This window comes from Mustela lutreola, chromosome 3, assembly GCF_030435805.1.
Source record: "Mustela lutreola isolate mMusLut2 chromosome 3, mMusLut2.pri, whole genome shotgun sequence".
NCBI lineage: Eukaryota > Metazoa > Chordata > Mammalia > Carnivora > Mustelidae > Mustela > Mustela lutreola.
Genome location: NC_081292.1, coordinates 154,214,112 through 154,232,490, shown reverse-complemented (window position 1 = coordinate 154,232,490; position 18,379 = coordinate 154,214,112). Strand labels below are relative to the sequence as shown.

At 39.5% G+C, this 18,379-nt stretch overlaps 1 protein-coding gene across 10 annotated transcripts in view; it reads right to left on the bottom strand.

Annotated features, from left to right (window-relative positions):
- Positions 1 to 18,379, bottom strand: part of ITGB6 (integrin subunit beta 6) — a 130,515-nt gene that overhangs the window by 15,783 nt on the left and 96,353 nt on the right. For all 10 annotated transcript variants that reach the window (XR_009351927.1, XR_009351930.1, XR_009351928.1 and 7 more), the window contains 5 exons: positions 15,403 to 15,537; positions 14,770 to 15,187; positions 9,890 to 10,112; positions 7,347 to 7,444; positions 2,385 to 2,504 (listed from right to left, as the gene is read on the bottom strand). Coding sequence is in view for 4 of the 10 variants with exons in the window: in XM_059167209.1 (XP_059023192.1) it covers positions 2,385 to 2,504; positions 7,347 to 7,444; positions 9,890 to 10,112; positions 14,770 to 15,187; positions 15,403 to 15,537 (994 nt within the window). In the remaining 6 variants the exon portion in view is untranslated. The remainder of the gene's footprint in view (positions 1 to 2,384; positions 2,505 to 7,346; positions 7,445 to 9,889; positions 10,113 to 14,769; positions 15,188 to 15,402; positions 15,538 to 18,379) is intronic.

Genomic DNA, 18,379 nt, shown 5'->3' with positions numbered 1-18,379 from the left:
CTACCTATAAACAGGGATAAGCCTCCTTGGAGCTATAAGGTGACTCCCCTTAAGCTTTGGGAAGGTAATTTTCCTTTCGCTTTCCCCTACTACAAAAGCATAGGGAGAATAAAAAGCCCTAATAAAAAGTCATCAGAGTCTGAGTGCTTTCAGAAGGATGGCATGTTTATGTGCCACTCAGATTGTGTGGAAGCACCAAAACAAACACACAAACAAAAAAATGACCAACAGTTCAGGAACAAGGAGGCCCTTATCGGCTAAAAGCATCTTTCTCTTTCACGCCCAAATAAAGGTAAAAATAAAAAATAAAAATAAAAACAAAACCAACCAGATACAAAAGCCCCTGAATTAAAAATAGTTCTAGTTCATTTTTGTTGTTTGGAACTCATTTTTCCAGTAGAATCCATGGGACAGCTGGGTGGTTCACTGGGTTAAGCCTCTGCCTTCAGCTCGGGTCATGATCTCAGGGTCCTGGGATTAAGCCCCACATTAGGCTCTCTGCTCCGCAGGGAGCCTGCTTCTCCCAGCCGCTCTGCCTACTTGCGATCTCTCTCTCTCTGTCAAATAAATAATCTAAAAAAAAAAAAAAAAAAAGTTCTACAAAGGAATCCATATGAAAAGGAATGGCTTTTATTTCAGGAGAACTTGCTAAATCTACTGCCACTGTCAAAGAGGGTTGGAGGGTGTAGTTCCAAGAATCTGACTTTATAAAACACGTAATGAGGAGGCGGGTTTTTTATATTAGGTAACTCTTCCTTGTACAGCAGGAATCACCTTAAATTTCCTTAACTAATGGCCTGTACAATGCATTGTATATATGCATTTCAAAGAAGTTGATTTATATGAGATTTTCAAGATCCAGTCTCCAGGTGCACTCTGTCCACCCGAGCTGCAATGCAAGGCCAAGATTCACAATCAACCTCTTGTATCTTGTATCGTGCTGACTTCTACGTCTCCTTCACCCTCAACACTGCAGTGTGGTATTTTTCTAATCATATTTTCTTGGTTGATTTATAATGTCTTGAACTTACGTTTTGGTTACTTTAGTCTTGCTTTGGTTTTTACACTCTTTAGTGATGGCAGCTTGATACTCTTGGCTTTAAATTCAGGACTTAATATTTTGTTGGCACATTGATAAGCAAGCATGCACAACAAAACACTCCTGCCTGCTAGCCTGCCCTTGCTGCTATTGTCTGGGGCAGAACCAGGCTCCAAGCTTCTGGGGAGAGGAGGAGGAGGTTGCTGACAGGGTCTAGAGAGATCTGATTTAATGCAGCTGTCATTTCTGCCAGAAGGATTTAGAAACACATCACTAATTAAAGACAGAAAAGAGGCACCAGTGAATATCTAAGAACACAGCCAGGGAAGTCTTGAAGCCATCTGTAGCAGAATAGTATTAAAATGTCAAGTCCTTGGGGCACCGGGGTGGTTCAGTTGGTTAAGAGTCTGCCTTCGGCTCAGGCTGTGATCTTGGGGACCTAGGATGCAGCAGGCTTTCTGCTCAGTGGGAAGTCTGCTTCTCCCTCTCCCTCTGCTCCTTCCCACCCCCAACTTGTGCTTGCTCTCTCCCTTTCTCTCAATAAAAAAATAATAAAAATGCCAATAAAAAATGCAGAGTCCTGGGCCACACATCACACCTGCTTACTCAGGATAGACAGGATGCAAGTGTTTTATCAAGCTCCCCAGGTAAGTCTGATACTCACTAAAATTTCAAACTTCTCAAGAGAAGTACCTTTCCCACAATTTTCTGTTCTGATATAAACTTCTCTCTCTCCTTCGCTGAAGATGAGATTTTTATTTGCGAGCTACCCAAGCCCCAAGCAAACTCCATGAGGTGGTATGGATGAAAACCCACAGAAGACACAGAGTCCTTTTATGTATGGATTACTTCCTTCCTTCCTCACCTGCTGCTTCCTGTCTCTTCTGACTTGATGTCCCATTACTGGCACATACTGGCAATGCGTATCATTCTATTTAATCCTTAGAATCTTATAGATGAGGAAATAGAGACTCAGAGGCAAGTATCTTCCAGAATGTTATCAGGATTTGAGCCAAGGTTTGCCTGATGCAAATCTCATTCTTTCAGACTGTTAGGCTCCCTTCTGCTAGCCTTTCCTAAAGATATACCTTATGCTTATATTGGATTTAATCAGTGCATCTTTCTACAAACCATCAGCCAGCTTTAGAGGTGATCATGACTGGTACAAATACATCTTGTTATGTGGGCTAAGAAAGAGACATTGGAACACATCAAACCTTTCAACAGGTCTATTTAAATCACTGGGAAAATTCTGGAAATGTCCTTCCTGGAAAGTATTTCTTGTTGTTTCCTCCTCTCCCATGTAGTAGCACTTACCACTGACAATGGAAGGCATGCCACCCACCTTTCTCAGTGATGCTGTGAATGATGCTTTTCCCTTCATTATCTGTAGTTATTAGGAATGTAATAAGACATTCATTTTCTCCTTGCAGAGAACAGGGAACAGAACCATCCTTTGAAAAATCTGCAGATAAAGGAGTCATTCATTAGATTAAATGAGATTCCAAAAGAGATTATTTTTAAAGCATAGTGGTGTTGAGTTTTAATATGCAAATAGGAATCTCTAACACTGCAGAATAGGAATAGAAAAACACAGGATTTTCCCCACCACCTGAAGTTTTAGTTTCTATTCATGTTCCAGAAGAACAGTTCCAGGTGTGCTCAGTCAGGACTGACCATCAAATGCACCTATCAAACTGATGGGGGCCAGGATTTCAATAGTGAAAGTACTTGAAGGCAGGTGTGCCTAGTTGTTTTGGGAATAGAATGGCCCTGATTATGGTGATGAGGTGGCTGTATGTTCCCCTTACCTTAGAGCATCTGGGAGGAAACCTAGATTACATTTCAGAAAAAGACTCCGCAGCCCAAACTGATACTGATACTTCTAAGGGGGCCTTTCCCACAGTCAAGATTGCTGGCCATGTATTGTCACAATAGTAAATATCAATTAATATCAGAAAATGGACATTGAAATGTTATGTACTCAGGGACTGGGAGGATGAAAGTAAGCCCCAGACTAAAAGGAATCCAGCTGACAGTTTGCCTACCATTCGGTATAGCCTCTTTGCTAATTAAAAAAAAAACCCACAAACATAATCCAGTTTTCCTCACATCTTTTTCAAATAGAAATGTTTTTTTATGGGGCTTATTCAAGAGACAGAAAATGAATGTCACTACAGAAATTGAAAATATAGTAAAATGGTCCATCTGAGATGTTAGAATTTTTAGTGGTCTGGTACCTATGCCAGAATTATGTAGCATTTTCCAAATTAAAAAAAAAAAATTTGCTTAAAATTCTCCAATCTTCTAAGTTGAAGACTTTGTAATGATACTGTTACACCTTGTTTTTGGTCAATGAAACACTTTTTTCAGAACCTGTAAACAGAACAACTGTTGGCTCTTAACCTAAAATTTTGACATATGATCCAATATTAGTGATTTATGACACCGTGGGTCAAAATATTGAAACTTGGATTGTCCTAGATAATCTTGGACATACTCTTGCTAGACCTATCATTTTCTCATTAGCTTAAATATAAAAGTTTTAATAAAACTTTTAATTTTAAAAGTTCTAATAAAACACATACAGAATCTGTATGTTTCTTTGATTCTAACAAAGAAAAAGTAAATAATATGCTATTTCTCATTCAACAATGTGGTAGCCACAGAAAGAAGAATGTTGAGTTGTTTTTGCATTTTATTTATAAGATTAAAAAATGTGTGTCAGGGTCTGTGAGAAGAATGTCTGTATTAGCTATGAAAAAAGGGACTAGTAAAACATTTAGCATTTTGGAGAGGATTTCAAATGATAGATTTAAGCGAAGAAATTGCTTATGAATTCACTAGAAGCATCTATTTACATAGGACTATTAGGAAATCTAATTCTAAATCATTCTCATCTGGTCATTCCCAAATGTTTATGATTACCTAAATCACCTGGGATTTTTTTCAAATAAGGATTCCAGGGACCCTCCTGGGTATCTGATTTGAGAGGGCAGTGGTATGTACAAGAGCTTGTATTTTAGTGAGTTAACAGTATTTTTAATAAGGTGATCGGATTATGACATTCAGGAACCTCTGGGCAATAGTAGATCAGTGATATTTGTGTTATTTCGTGTGTATGTCATATGATAGCACTGCATATATAATCATACTTTGATCATTTTTAGATGGCCTTTACCACATATCCTCCTACCACACTGCTCAATTAACTAGGATTCATGAAGTCTTGGAGAATATGCCTTTTCTTATTGGTGAAATTTTCTCCCTCCCTCTCCCTCTCTCCCATGACAGCACACCCACTCTGTTCCTCTCAAGCTTACTTACTGGAACACTTTGTTCTCAGGTAGAAAATACATAGGTAGTTTATAACACTCCTTTCAGTAATATTAATCCTGCTTTTTAATTTTATTTTAAATAGCTATACTGAAGTGCAAAGAGACTTAATTTACTTCTCCAGGATTACTTAAGTTTTCATAAAACTGTTAATATGACCTTTGGGTCATGACTCCCTTCTTGCTTTAATGACTTCACCACTCTTTTTCATGACTGTTATGACTCTAGATTTAGCCAGTTTTGTCATGTTTGAGTATTAAAATGGTATTATTGAATGTGCAGTGAAAGAGTCCAGGTTGGGCTGGAGATTTGCATAATTAGCTGCTAAGGTTTTCTTTTGTTGGTCATTAAGGAATGGACCTTTCTTTTTTACCCTCCTTTATGAGTGCCAGCAGTGCTGCCCTAGAATAATACAATGAAAATAAGATCTCAGGTAGTCCATGAAATTATACTTAGGAAAGGAAGAAATGTGAGAGTGGGGTGAAGAGGCTGGCATCTAGGAAGGTCCAGGAAGGCTACAGAAATAGAAACCATGTACGTGCAACCACAGAATTATAACAACTGTGTGTTTAAGACCTGTGCTCTGGGGACGAGTCAGGAGTTCTCATGGGAAATGGTTTCCCAAAGAGAAGAAAAGGATTCTGTGGTCAAGGAAGTTTGGGAATCCTTCCTTATGCCTCTCCTGAAAATTCCTGAAGATACATGTAATGTAATATCCATGATTTTTCAGGAGTCCCGTGAAATAAACAAAAAGCTTAGCTGCCCATTTCCGAAACTGATATGACCATGGGTGCTGTTTTCCATCTAACATTTTCAGAACTAGTGTTCCATTGAACACACTTTGAGTAATAATGTTGTGAGTACATGAGTTTTGGGGCAAATTAAAAAGTGACTTTCAGTAAAATGGAATGAGTAAAGTTAAACCACGTCTTTAGAGATGCTCACTGAAGTCTCCACAGCACAGCTGAGGAATAACGTCTTTGCATTATGAAATTATGCTATTTTACTTCACTCTCCATGTCCTTGTTGGGGGGAAGGATGGGCTGATAAGAGTCGCTTTGCAAGACCAAATATGTGATGGTAATTTCAAGGCGATGTGATCAATGTCATAACTGAGTGAGTAACTTGAGATAGCGCTTATAAAAATCCTCATTGGAAAAGTGACTTTTTAATTCATAGACTTATAAGTATATTTTTTTCTCTCAAATTCAGCAAGGTTAATGCTTTAAATGATATTAGGAATCCAGTTACCCTTTTCAGTTTCTAAGTTAGAAATAGTTGTATTTCCCTATTTTGAAGATAATTTACTCAGTTACACAAAAAGAATCATGCAAATATTTTAAATGCCCCTTGAGACCCAGTATTCCTCTCAAATCCAAGCATTTATGATAATCTCCTCAGAAAACTGTGTATTTAACTATAGCAACTCTCTGTTCAATACTTACCATGTTTCCAAGGTTTACTCCTCTTTCCCTACCCAACCCCCCAACATATCAAATTTCTCATGCTGCCTGTGAATGGAGTTCTAGTCATTTGCAGGGCATTTTCTGCAATTTTTAGCCATTTCTTAGAAATACTTGGTAAATATCTCAACGGCCATGAAATGAAGCCCGAGGATATGCTTTGACTTTGAACTAGTTACTAATGTGGACAGTCCACAAATGCTACTTTCCTCCGTGCTTTTACTGCCTCCTACTTTCAGTATTAGTGTCAGGCACACACCATCTTGCCTAATTTATGTTATTTGGGACATCTACTTTAGTCACCAAAAAAAGCACAGCCGAGGGGTCTTTTGAACACTGATCATGCTTCTCCATACAGGGTCATTCAACTGTGCACAGTCAGAAATCTCAAATTTGAAACAATGTAGGTAATTTTCAAAATAATATAAATGCTGCTAACTTATTCCACTTTGGAAGTGGATTAATTTCTCTATTCCATGTCTGTTTCTTCAAGATACACATCTTGGAGTGTCATAAATTGTCTTGATTTTGCCCTGTGCCTGAGATATGTCTTGGTAACGTCTCATGTGTGTAGAGCAGCCATTCTACCTGAGCCACACGAGAATGCAGAGGTTGGGATAATGGAAAAATAACCCCCGCAGCCTGTTCCTTGAGGAGGAGCTAGTCATCTTCTTCACAGATTATTTTTTAAGTGGCTTTCCCAGCTAAAATACAACCGATTTAAATATTCGAGATGACATTTTGCCACTAAAAAGAATCTAAGTTTAAGTCATTAAATCTTAAAATGACAAGTGAGAGAAAGCAAGAGCAGAATTTGGTTAGCAGATCAAGGTCACAAGCCCTTCTTGTATTTGGGGGGTGAGCGACAGGGAGTTAAGAGTGGAAGTTGATAGTAAAAGCACATATAAAGGAGCGGAGGGAAAATGTCCATGAACCAGAACCTGCCTAGTATCTCAGGGCTGCTGTCTGGAAACCCATCTGACACTTCACCTTGTCCTATCCGGAAATATGGCAATTGGATGATAAAGGCTGATTTCAGGTTTAGGGGTTAAAATTTAGCTATTTTAAAATTTTTCTTCTCTTATAATTATACACATATATATATGTATGTATGTGTGTGTATGTATATATATATATACATATATATATATATATATATATATATATATATATATATAAAATGCCCTGTGCCTGAGATATGTCTTAGTGTATATATATATATATATATATATACATACATACATTCTGGAGTTCTGTACAATTGCATTTGTTAAACAAAGGTGAACTTGCCAACAGAGCTGAAGTCAAATAGAATCGCTAGGACTTTAAATTGTTTGTATCCCAAACCATCACGTTTTTAGTCTTATGGGATGCATTTACTCTTAAAAACTAATGTTGAACCAGTGCCTTGGTTCAAATGAGGTCAAGCTACTGAAAAGCCCTTCACAGAGTTCCTGTCTCTCAAGAACAATGTAAAGGAAAAGAAAGCGATTTAAGACAAGTCTAACCTTCTGCTTCACTGATGGTCGCACCGGCTAGTTTGCATTTGTCAACACATTCTTCTCCGGCCTGGCCATCTGCAGACAGGTAGCATTCAATGCAGCTCCTGTGAATGTTATTCAGTAGCGTTTATCAGTTCATGTTAGTGGAAAACAGATATGCAGCTGGGGTATTGCTTTACTGCTGTTACTGTGATTCGTGCTATAGGAGTGTCTCATAGAGAGCGCTGCCTTTTGTTACTTTGAGAAAGATATTTGGGTGATGTTCAAGAGGAAATTGCCTTATTCTGATTCCCTTTAATAATCAGTGTTTTGTGAGCCAGGCTTGATAATAGCTACTATCCTCATTTATTTATAATGATTGCTTCTGATTGGTTAAATAACAAACAAACAAATAAAAAGCCCCCAACAATAAGATACACTGATTTTGGTATTTGATTTAATTGTTTGATTCATTTTACGTTCTCATGAGAAGGGTTTATGCTCCTAAAATATGATCAGTGACTAAACAAAGTTTGAATTTCCTAACAGAAGTGGTCTGTATTTTAACAAGAACTGTAAGATTTCATACATGTCATGAATGACTATTTTAAAGATTCACTTGTCTGTAACTATTTTGAATGAGTCCAAGCCTTATAGGGGTATTTTCAACAGCAGAGGTTACAACTTGGATCCAATTAATGCAGGCTTTTAAATAAACAATCGCTACTTACAGAAAATTACAGAAAAGTGTATTTCTGAAAACAGCCTTGTAAGAATTAAGCTTCTCTAATGATGTCTATACAGCAAAGTAAAACTCAGACTCTGAATTAATCTTATGCTGAAAAATCACTTCACAACCAGTCTCTGTTTGGAGTAACCCAAAACAGCAAAAGTTTTCCCAGGTATCATCCTGCCCCTCTCTTCCCCAGGCCATGGAAATGCATATTCTTTTAAGTACTGGAAACATTCCCCCCCTCCCCCACCCATGCTTCACCCCAGGCTTCCCCCAGTCGCAGTCGAAATTGCCCTGGTTAGTTCTCTTGCCCTGGAAGCCTCTGCGTTCCTTTGTAGGAAGGGTTGAGGAGCAGCAGTCTACGTGGGAGTGGGGATAGAAGTCTTGGCTGGAATTGCCTTTGCATTTCAAGTATATTGCATTTATCTAGGTTATATATTTACTTAGAATGGCTTCGCAGGGGGCTGCTAGACACTGTGGAAATCCTTAAAACCTTCTACCCTTTGATGCATCTCAATGATATCTGCCCAAGCTAGTGTGGTAGCCCTGCCATATGGTGCCACAGCACCCTTTATATCCCTTGTTGTAACTGTCAGCTCAGATATTGTTCTAATTGCTTTAAATAATGTCTGTCTTTCCCGCTAGATTCTTAGCACCTGTGATGGCAGGAACTGTAACTGTTTCAGTCATCACTATATGCCCTTGGCCTAACACAATTTCCGGTGAATAGTAGGTACTTAATACCCATTTGATAAGTGAATGTATGAATGAATAAATGGAAGAATGGACTCATCTCAAAGCTAACCTAAGTACCAAGGCAATTACCTGATTCCTCAAACTTAAACTACCTTGACTGTTAACTTCATATTTTATAACCTACATTTTAAATTGAATCACATTTACAGAGAAGATTAATAGATAAATAATGGAAGAAACACCCCAAAAGGACATTTTACATTTAATTCCATTCAAGTAAGTCTAACCATGTCCCCACACTTCTCTTGGTGTATGTCCAGACACAATGACAGAGGACTTTTGACACCTGAGTGGTGAGGAACCACTGAGTGAATATTGATTTTCTTACTTTATGTACACTGGAAATGCAAATGTCACCATGTTGGGTATAGAGTTAATGAAACTATGAACTGCTTAAGCATGTTTGCTGCATAATACATTATACACTGCAATGTCAAAACACGGCCTATTTGGAGACTTGTTTCACTTGACCTAGAAATGTTGCCCCCACTTTCACTGAGAAGTTAGCTACTAACCAGAGAAATAGTGTTTTACTGGAAAACAAAAGGGTTTTGTTGTCATTGCTGTTCATATGGTATAAAGAAAAAACCCAACACACAATAGTTGTGTAGAATGACAACCAAAGACAGGTGCCAAAGAGCATGAGCAGTACAGAAGAGGGAAGAAATGGAAATCCATGATCCTCTTTCTGCCTTTTTGCTTCCATGAGTCTATAGAGAGGAATGAATCAAGGTCAGGCTCTAAACTTCTAGATAAGGAAGAAGCTTGTCTGTTTCCCCTGAAAAGGCACCGAGTGTGAGTGCCATCAGTCTCCCTCCGTGGCATTCCTTCTGTGTGGCAGGTATTGTAAGTGAAAGGCCATCTGATGTTATCAGTGTGGTACCTCAGCTCAGCTTCCCCAGGATTGCCTCTAGCAGAAATGCGACATTGTGGTCCTGGATAATGAGGGCAAAGAAAGAGGCAAGGGAGACATGGACGCTCCAGGCTGAGGATCACAGGGTCTTGGTGGCTTTGTGCGTTTGGGTGGATGCTCCCAGAACAAACCCACCAAAAGCAACACGGAGGGAAGTTGAGACATTACCGTTTAGAGTTACAGGGATCGCCACAGGTGGGACAACGCTCGCAGGTCGGTCCAGAGGCTCCGGGGTTCGTGCAAACACATTTGCCACAGACGCAGTCTCCTCGCCCACTGCAGGGCACCCCGTCCTCCGAGAGGCAAGACTCCGTGCTGGTGGTGCAGTTACAGTACTCACCCGCCCAGCCGGGTCTGCACACGCATTCGCCACAGTCACACACGCCGTTATCTGCAAAACAAATGCCCCGCGATGCTTAGGGCCACGGCTACTTCAGATGAGGTGGGGAGGGATATCTTTTCCCTTTGCCTTTAAACACTTCAGAAAGACTGAAGGAGAAAAATGAGAAAAAAGTGAGTGTGTGGGGGCTAGGAGGAGTTATATTTTATGGAACGAATGTTGCTAAGTGTGTATATTTATTGATCTGGTCTCTTAACTGAAGACCAATCTGATTACCTGATGTTATATCAAAAAGAATTTATGGGCAGATGAAATAAAATAATCTACAAGCCTATAAGAGCAACTTGTGTGTGTGTGTGTGTATTTAAATTGTTTTTACAATTTTTTTGTTTTTAATTAAGGTGCCATAAGATAGAGATGCAGCACAGACCTGGGGAATGCCTTCCTTCTACATCATTTAAGCCGAGTGATCATAAAAGCCTCATCTACCAAATAGAGGGAATAAAATCTTACAGCAGTTGTGGTCAGATGAGATAATGTGTAAATCTTCTAGTTTTGCGTTCACCAATTAGATGTCCTACAGGCATATAGTGAATGCTTAATAAATTCATTTATTTAAGAAACTTTAATTGAGCATATATCATGTGCCAAAGATTGCATTAGGCATGAAGATACAAAATTAAATAAGGTCACTGAGCTTATAGTCTAGAGTAGGAGACAGGCAAATAAATACTACCAGTAATAAATACAGTCCAGTGCCTTAAGTGTTATGCAAACAGTGGGAGAGTTTCCAAATTAGACCAGAGATTTGGGGATGTTTCCAAAGGAGGTGATGCTTGAGCTGAATTTGGATGCTACAGATGGAAGACAGAGGAGGGTTACATGCATTTTAAACCAAGAAAAAAAGCACAGGTAAATGTCAGAAGTCTGTAATCTTGTGACCCGCTTAATACCCACAGTGGATTCGTATAGATAGAGTCAAAGGTGCATATGAGCTGTGGCCGGACGGCAGGATGGCGGGAGTGGGGGTTGGAAGGGTCAACAGAAAGCCAGAAATCACATCATGAAAAGCTTTATGGGCTAAAGAAAGACCTGTTATCCTGAAAGTTATGGAATTTTAAGTAGAGACCTCAACAAATAGCTGTGTGCCTAGAAATATCCTGGCATCTGTAGAGAGGGTCAAACTGAGACAGGAAAACTGGTGAGGGGGTTTTGTTGCAGCAAATGAGGCAAGAAGATCTGAGGTCCTAAGTGGTGCCAGTGGAAATGGAGAGGAAAGAGGTGCTCAGTGGCTGGGGCAGCTTTTGACTGACCTGGAATGGAAGCCTCCAATTCACGCTTACTGGTTTATCCCCAGTGCCTGGCACGGAGCTTAATTGTTGAACAAATAGGTTGTTGTGAAGCGGAGGAAGAAGAGCAGCTTTGGGTAGGGAAGATGTCGAGTTCAGTTTTGGCTCTACTGAGTTCTGAGGGGCCTATGGGACATCCTAGTAGGCAGAGATGTATGTGTGTGTGTGTGTGTGTGTGTGTGTGTATGAAAAGAAAGACCAAAAGGTTTGGGTTTGGGATCCATCAGAGATAGATGGCAGGTAAAGCTGTTGTGGATCCGGTTATGTAGAGAAAGCAGAGGGGAAAAGCCCTGAAGAGCATCAGCATTGAAAATGTGATCAGAGAGGGGCGTCGGGGTGACTGCTGGCTTGGGCCCTGCATCAAGTCCTGCTTCGAGCTCCCTGCTCAGTGGGCAGTTTTCTTCTCCCTCTCCCTTTGCTTGTGATCAGAGGGAAGGATCTTACCAGGGAGACTGAGAGGTAGGAGAGCAAGGAGAGCAAAGCTGCAGAAACCTAGGGCAGAGGCAGCTTGAAGGAGGCGGTGCATGGAAACTTGCTGCAGACAGAGCCCATTAAGTTATCCTCTAAAATACAATTGTTATTTGTCTCTCCCTCAGCATAAAGGGGAACCTTTTTCTCGTGATAGGGATAAATTTCTATATTGAAGGCAGAAATTTAGAGAACTCTTCCAAGAGCTCCTGTTAGAATTTAGAAACCCTTCTTTCTGTGGGCTTTCCAGAACCATCTACCATATCACTGCTAATTGATATCCACAAGGAACCATTTATGAAGTACCTGTTTGTATAACCACAACCACAAAAACAAGAGCAAAACCTCCACAATGGCTGCATGTAGAAACAAGATGATAACCAAGGATCAAGACAAAAATTGTCAGGCTCTTTTCAGAGGGATAGGTCTCTCTGGAATACCATTGACTGATAACTGTAAGTGTATAATGGCAGGAAGTATTTTCTGTAATGCCATCTGCCTGTTTCCCATCTCTTAAAAATCAAAATATAGAAGACCAATGGAATCTGGGCAGGCAAGGAATAAATCAATGGAGCCCTATATCTGTATTTACAGATGGATGAAAAAAGCTACATGAAAAAGAACATTGTGGTAATAGGCCTTCTGAGAAGTGGTGCACTGCAGAGCAAATTAGTTGTTGCAGAAGTGAGATCTGCATGAGAAGGAAAACAGGAGCGTATTCTGGCCTTTGTTACAAACAACAGAGTGTCTGTCCACAAGGCCAGGCACAGATTTTATCCTTGCACTAAGCAGGATGCCAGGCACATAGTAGGTATTCCATAACTATTTGTTGAATTTGAATAATAGTACTTCCTTTTATTAAACCATTTTTTATCTTTTTTTTTTTTTGAGTAGGCTCTACGTCCATTGTGGAGCCCAACTCAAGGCTTGAACTCATGACCCTGAGATCAAACCTGAACTGAGATCAAGAGTCTGAAGTTTTATTAACTGAGCCACCCAGGTGCCCCCACTATGCATTTTCAAAAAGAAAGTTACTAATAATACAGTGACATCCTTTGTGATGTTACTACAAACAAAATAGCTTTTGAAAAACAGTAATAATTGAGATTAGTAAGGTACTCTCAATATGAAGGAAATTGGCATTAGGGAAGTTTTCTGCATCCAACTGAGGAAATAATTGTTTTCTAAATAGAACTACTCTAGCGATCAATGTTTCTGATATAAAGAGAGGCCCTATTATCAGACCTCCCAAACTACAATGCAGAGACCAAGTCAGCCCTTTCTGAGTGCATTTCCATTTGCACACATGGCACCAAGTAAAGTCAAAGACCATCCACAAACCGGAAGAACTATGTTGCTGAGCACAGTTCAGTGATTACACTGCTCTAGACTTCTTGGATCTAAGATTTAAAGGGTGAAATATAGGTGGGGGTTGGACTACTATCCTATTGTATTAGATTACAGGTAGAATTTTTTCTGAAAGGTGTTTTTGAATGTTTTGGGCACATATTTTTATTAAAAGATTTTTTATTAAAGATGCAATCTGGGACTCTGCCAAGCATATTCATTTCAAGATGTGGAGACAGCCTCTGGCTTTGGGCTCTGTCCTGTCTACATCTTATGAGAAGAGAACTGATGTGGTTTTGGACACACACCCATTAAATAAAGAAATAGACCTCCGATGAAAGGGGGGAGAAACGTGTCTCGATCCAGACAGACCCTAAATTTTTCACTCTCTGGGGAGAAGAAAGAAGGCAACCTCAGAGGAACTTGTTGGTAGCGAGAGCCGCTGCAAAGAAATGAAATGGAGGTGCGCTTCTAAGGGCATCACAGCGTGTTCAAAGAGCTCGGAATTCTTTGAGGCTTCTCTTCTCAGGCCTTTTTTTCCTGAAAATCAGTCTCTTTTATATGTTCCTGACTCTGTGGTCTGAAAACATAACTTTCTTAGTTTTCTTTAAAGATAATGGCTTTCTGTTTTGAAAAGCTGCCTGCTCACACACTGTGAAAAAGGGAGACATTAGGAGCTTAAATTCAGCAGTGAGTTAATATTCCTGTTGTAACGCAAATTTATATCATTTTAAAGCCCATGAACGCGTTTGCAATTCTTACGCAGATAGATTATACTTATACTTAAATATATGGATATATATCAGAATGATTTTTATGACAGTCATAGTATATGCAACATATTCTTAAACTACAGTGATTCTCCATATGCAAAGGATTTTAAAACATGTATTTTTCTATGTAAACATGTTCTTGAGCTTAAAAATATTCCAAGCAGTGCTTCATTTTTACACTTTCCATAGCCTTCACATATCCTTTTTCATCTTTATTATACCCAGTGCCTAATCTAGTATCTGTCATATAATAGGTATTTAATAAATATTTGTGGAATGAATGAAGGCCCTGGAAGTTCATTTAGTGTTTCTGTGTCCCTTGTCCTTGGCAATATGTTCCTTAAGCAGCCTAGCTTTTTATTTTTCCAAAGTAATAGGCATTTAAGCGTTTAAGAGTTGGGTAAAATACCCAGAAGCCTGATCGAGAAAAGTCTGGAAGATAATGGAGTCCAGATTACAGGTAATTTTGTGGAGTCTGGGTAATAACCAAAGAGTAGGTGTTTCCATTTTTTGCTTTCTAAATTCTGACGGAAATAACAATAAAGATGTAAGTTGAATTGGCAGAGATCTTGCCCCAAGAGATTGTGAGAGCCAGAGAAAATGCAAGTGAAGATCACTTACCTTTGGTCTAGAGATTAACCCACTCCCTTGATCAGCAAATATGTATTGAGCACCTGCTCTGCCCAGACCACTGTGGAAAGTGCAAGGGATGTAAAGCCCCTTTTGACACTTGCCCACTTACCATGTGAGGTGGATTTAGACAACGCCTACCTCCACAGAGCAATCCTTTGTGCCTCACGCAGGAGAAGTTGTCACACTGGCAGAAGGGCCCATAAATGTTTCCATAGGGAGACAGGTGGCAGATGCACTGCCCACAGAAGCAGTCACCTCTTCCACTGCAGGAGGGGTGATCCGGGGCCTCTTTGCAGGACTCCGTGCTCAGTGTGTCCTCCCCACACTCACAGTGAGGACCCATGTGGCCAGGGTTGCAGGCGCACACCCCACACTGGAAGGAACCGTTTCCATTGTGGCATTTGGAGCTGTTCACCTCCACTTCTTTCTGACAGTCACATTTGCATTCCGGACTGACAAGTATTTCAAGGGCGTCCCCCAGCCCCACAGGCTTTATGATAATGTGCCTGTTTCTTCTCTCACAGTTTGGTATACTCACAGTCACGTTAAATGTAGCCTGGAAAAGAAAATACCAATTATCTTCTTCCATCCACCAAAATACATAGGAAGAAACAAAGTTGCATGGGGATCAGCTTTGTCAAAATCATTTATTAGGACATTTTTGAAATCGCTTTTGAAATTCTTAAAAGGAAAAATCTATCTTCGGAGCAACAAGGGAACTTCTGACTTACCTGAATATTTTTTCAGACAATCTATTGACCCTATACTTACTGTGTTTCCCACCTTCATGTGAGAGCATTTCTTTTGGTGTGGGAAGAGGGCCCCATTGTTACAGATGGCTGTGAAAGATAGGTTGAGTCCTTCTGTGTCTCCTAATACTTCCAGTTCCACCTCAGACCTCAGTTCCTTTAGTTAGGACATAAAGAGTTAAAATTACAACAAGAAAATACAACCAGAGGAATCTGTGAATCCTGTTCATTAAACTGCAAATGAATAAAATGAAATCGGGGTTAAAAGAAATTCACCATACCATCAATCAAGCAAGATAGCCAGCAAGACACACACACACACACACACACACACACGCACACATAGTGCACATATACACACCATGTTTTATTGAGTCTAAGAAGCCATCAATTATAAATTACACAATTATTTTATGACAATGACATTATGACAAAATATCTCATGATCATTCTGTGCAACATATGAATCAATCCTATTAGTCTATCATGGCTTTGAAAATTATTTTACCCATTCCAGGGGGATTTGGCAAATTCTCCAGCCCTGAGTAGCATTGCTTAGCATCTAAAGGCATTTTTTTTTTTTTTTTTTTTGCTTGTATCTCAGTAACACAATATAACAACAGCTTTCTTTACTTGTAAGTATCATCATTTCTTAGGTCCCATAAAGCAGCTGGTTCTGCTTTGCCAAGAATGCCGAATTAAAGTCATTCCTTTGACAATGAATATTTGCTTCACTGATATCGAATTTATACCCGCTGCTCTGTTTTGGTACATTGCTGCATATACAACAACTTTTCATTTCAATATCAAATCATAGTGCAATCTTTTTGAAAATATTTAAAAATGGCAATTATGCTCAACACCTATAGCACCAATAGTGTACTTAACAAATTGAGGTGACAACAACATAGAGAGTTAGGGCCAATTTCATATATTTGCAGGCAATGAATACTACATTGTGACTTCTACCCCGCATTTGTAAGACACCATTAATCATAAAACATCCCAATTTTAGAGATATTAAATGTGGGAGAAACTGTTCCTCAAAATCAATATTGGAATTTATTATGTACCCATTGTACATTTAATGTAGACTTGGGTCTGGAGAATGAGTTTAAGATAGGATTTCTGCCCTCAAGATGATTATCATTTTGATGAGAAAAAAAACAAATAAGATGGCACCAAGTAGAGCAGTCAACTTACAGGTCAATGAATGTACCATTAGGTTTAAAAAATTGTGTCATACAGACGCAAGTTTGGGATAGTTTAGAAAAGAGTGGTCAGTGAAGGCTAAAGTATTAGAAGTCCTTAATGGCTATGTTGGATGTGGATCTGTGGACAGGATGACAATGGTGTCTTGGGGGAAGGGACCAGGAGAGAGAAAGCCCAGTCCCCGAGGATATATAATGGGGAAAATTGGGGCTTAGATCCAGCCCAGACTCCTGCTGTGCTGGGAGACACCATACAACAAAGAGTCTTGAAGTTTGCAGAGATGACTTTAGACCTGTGGGAATCATTCCCTATAGCTTTAAAGTAGGGGTCCAATCCGCTGAAAATACAGCTGCAAGGAAGTTGTCAGGGAGGTGTGTGCAGGACAGACTTTCGGTCTGTCAGACTTCCAGGTGAGGAGTTAAGTAGACTGGAGTCAAGAAAGATGGGGTGTTGTATCCACCGTAGCCTGAGGCACAGGGATCAGGCACCTGGGGTGCTTCGTAAATGGGATGACATAGATTGAAGAGAGAAGGACTAGATATGAAATATCTAGGTTATGACAGGGGAGAGATAAGGGCAAGGCTTTCATGGGGGAAGATTGTCAGGGAAAACGGAAGAAAGATTTATTTGTTATGGGGAAATCTAGTGTTATTACGTAGACTTTGTCTGTTCCTCTTTCTTTTATAAAATCAAAGTCTGTATTTGGAGGAAAAAATGATGAGAAATGAAAGCAATAAAACAATAAAAATAAATTGTAAGACACTATGAGTTGAGTAATACTTCAGTACATCTAAGATTTGAGTCCCTATCCTCCTTGAATTTTAAAAGCATATTCAGCTTCAGATTTTCCTTGACTATGATTTTGCCAACAGCTTAGTAAGATGACCCTATTTTCCTCCAAATTCTAAGTTGCTGACTAAATTCTAAGTCATTCTTCTTCTCTGCTTTTACATTTGCCCCATATCATCACTCCTTCAGTAGGTGGACATAAGGCTGATTTTTTAAAATATGGTCTTGATCAGCGATTGAAGTGTCATTTCTCAGTCATAAAGATGATTTCTTTCATGTCTTAAGATTTCAAATTCTGCAAATTTAGCATTAAAATTTACTTTTTTTTTTTTTAAGATTTTATTTATTTATTTGAGAGAGAATGAGTGAGAGAGAGCATGAGAGAGGAGAAGGTCAGAGGGAGAAACAGACTCCCCAAGGAGCTGGGAGCCCAATGCGGGACTTGATCCTGGAAGTCCGGGGTCGTGACCTGAGCCGAAGGTAGTTGCTCAACCAACGAAGCCACCCAGGTGCCCTAAAATTTACTCTTTAAATCTGTTTCAACTAGTTACATTATAAGTTTATTTATCCAGAAAATATTCATTGACTTTGATGATGTGCCAAACACTGGCCCAGGTGCTTGGGAAGCAAAACCCACAAAGATAGCTGATCTTTTGTAGTTTATATGCCAGTGTGAAAAGTCAGAGAGGAAACAATATAATACATAAGAAAATTATGTAGCATGCCAAGAGGTGATAAATGCTATGTAAAACATTAGGGTGGGAAAATGAGGATTAAGAGACTGTGTGTAGGGGTGTAGTCTGCGATTTTAAAAAAATTAATTAGAGTAGGATTCAGTGAGAATCCAGTAGGAAGGTTACATTTTGAGGAAGTGAGGAATCAGCATGCAGATATCTGTCGAAAGAGTGGTTTAGGAAAAGGGTACAGTCAGTGCAAAGGCCCTAAGGCCAGAGTATGTCTGACTTGCTCTGGAAACAGAATAGCCAGGAGTCTAGAGT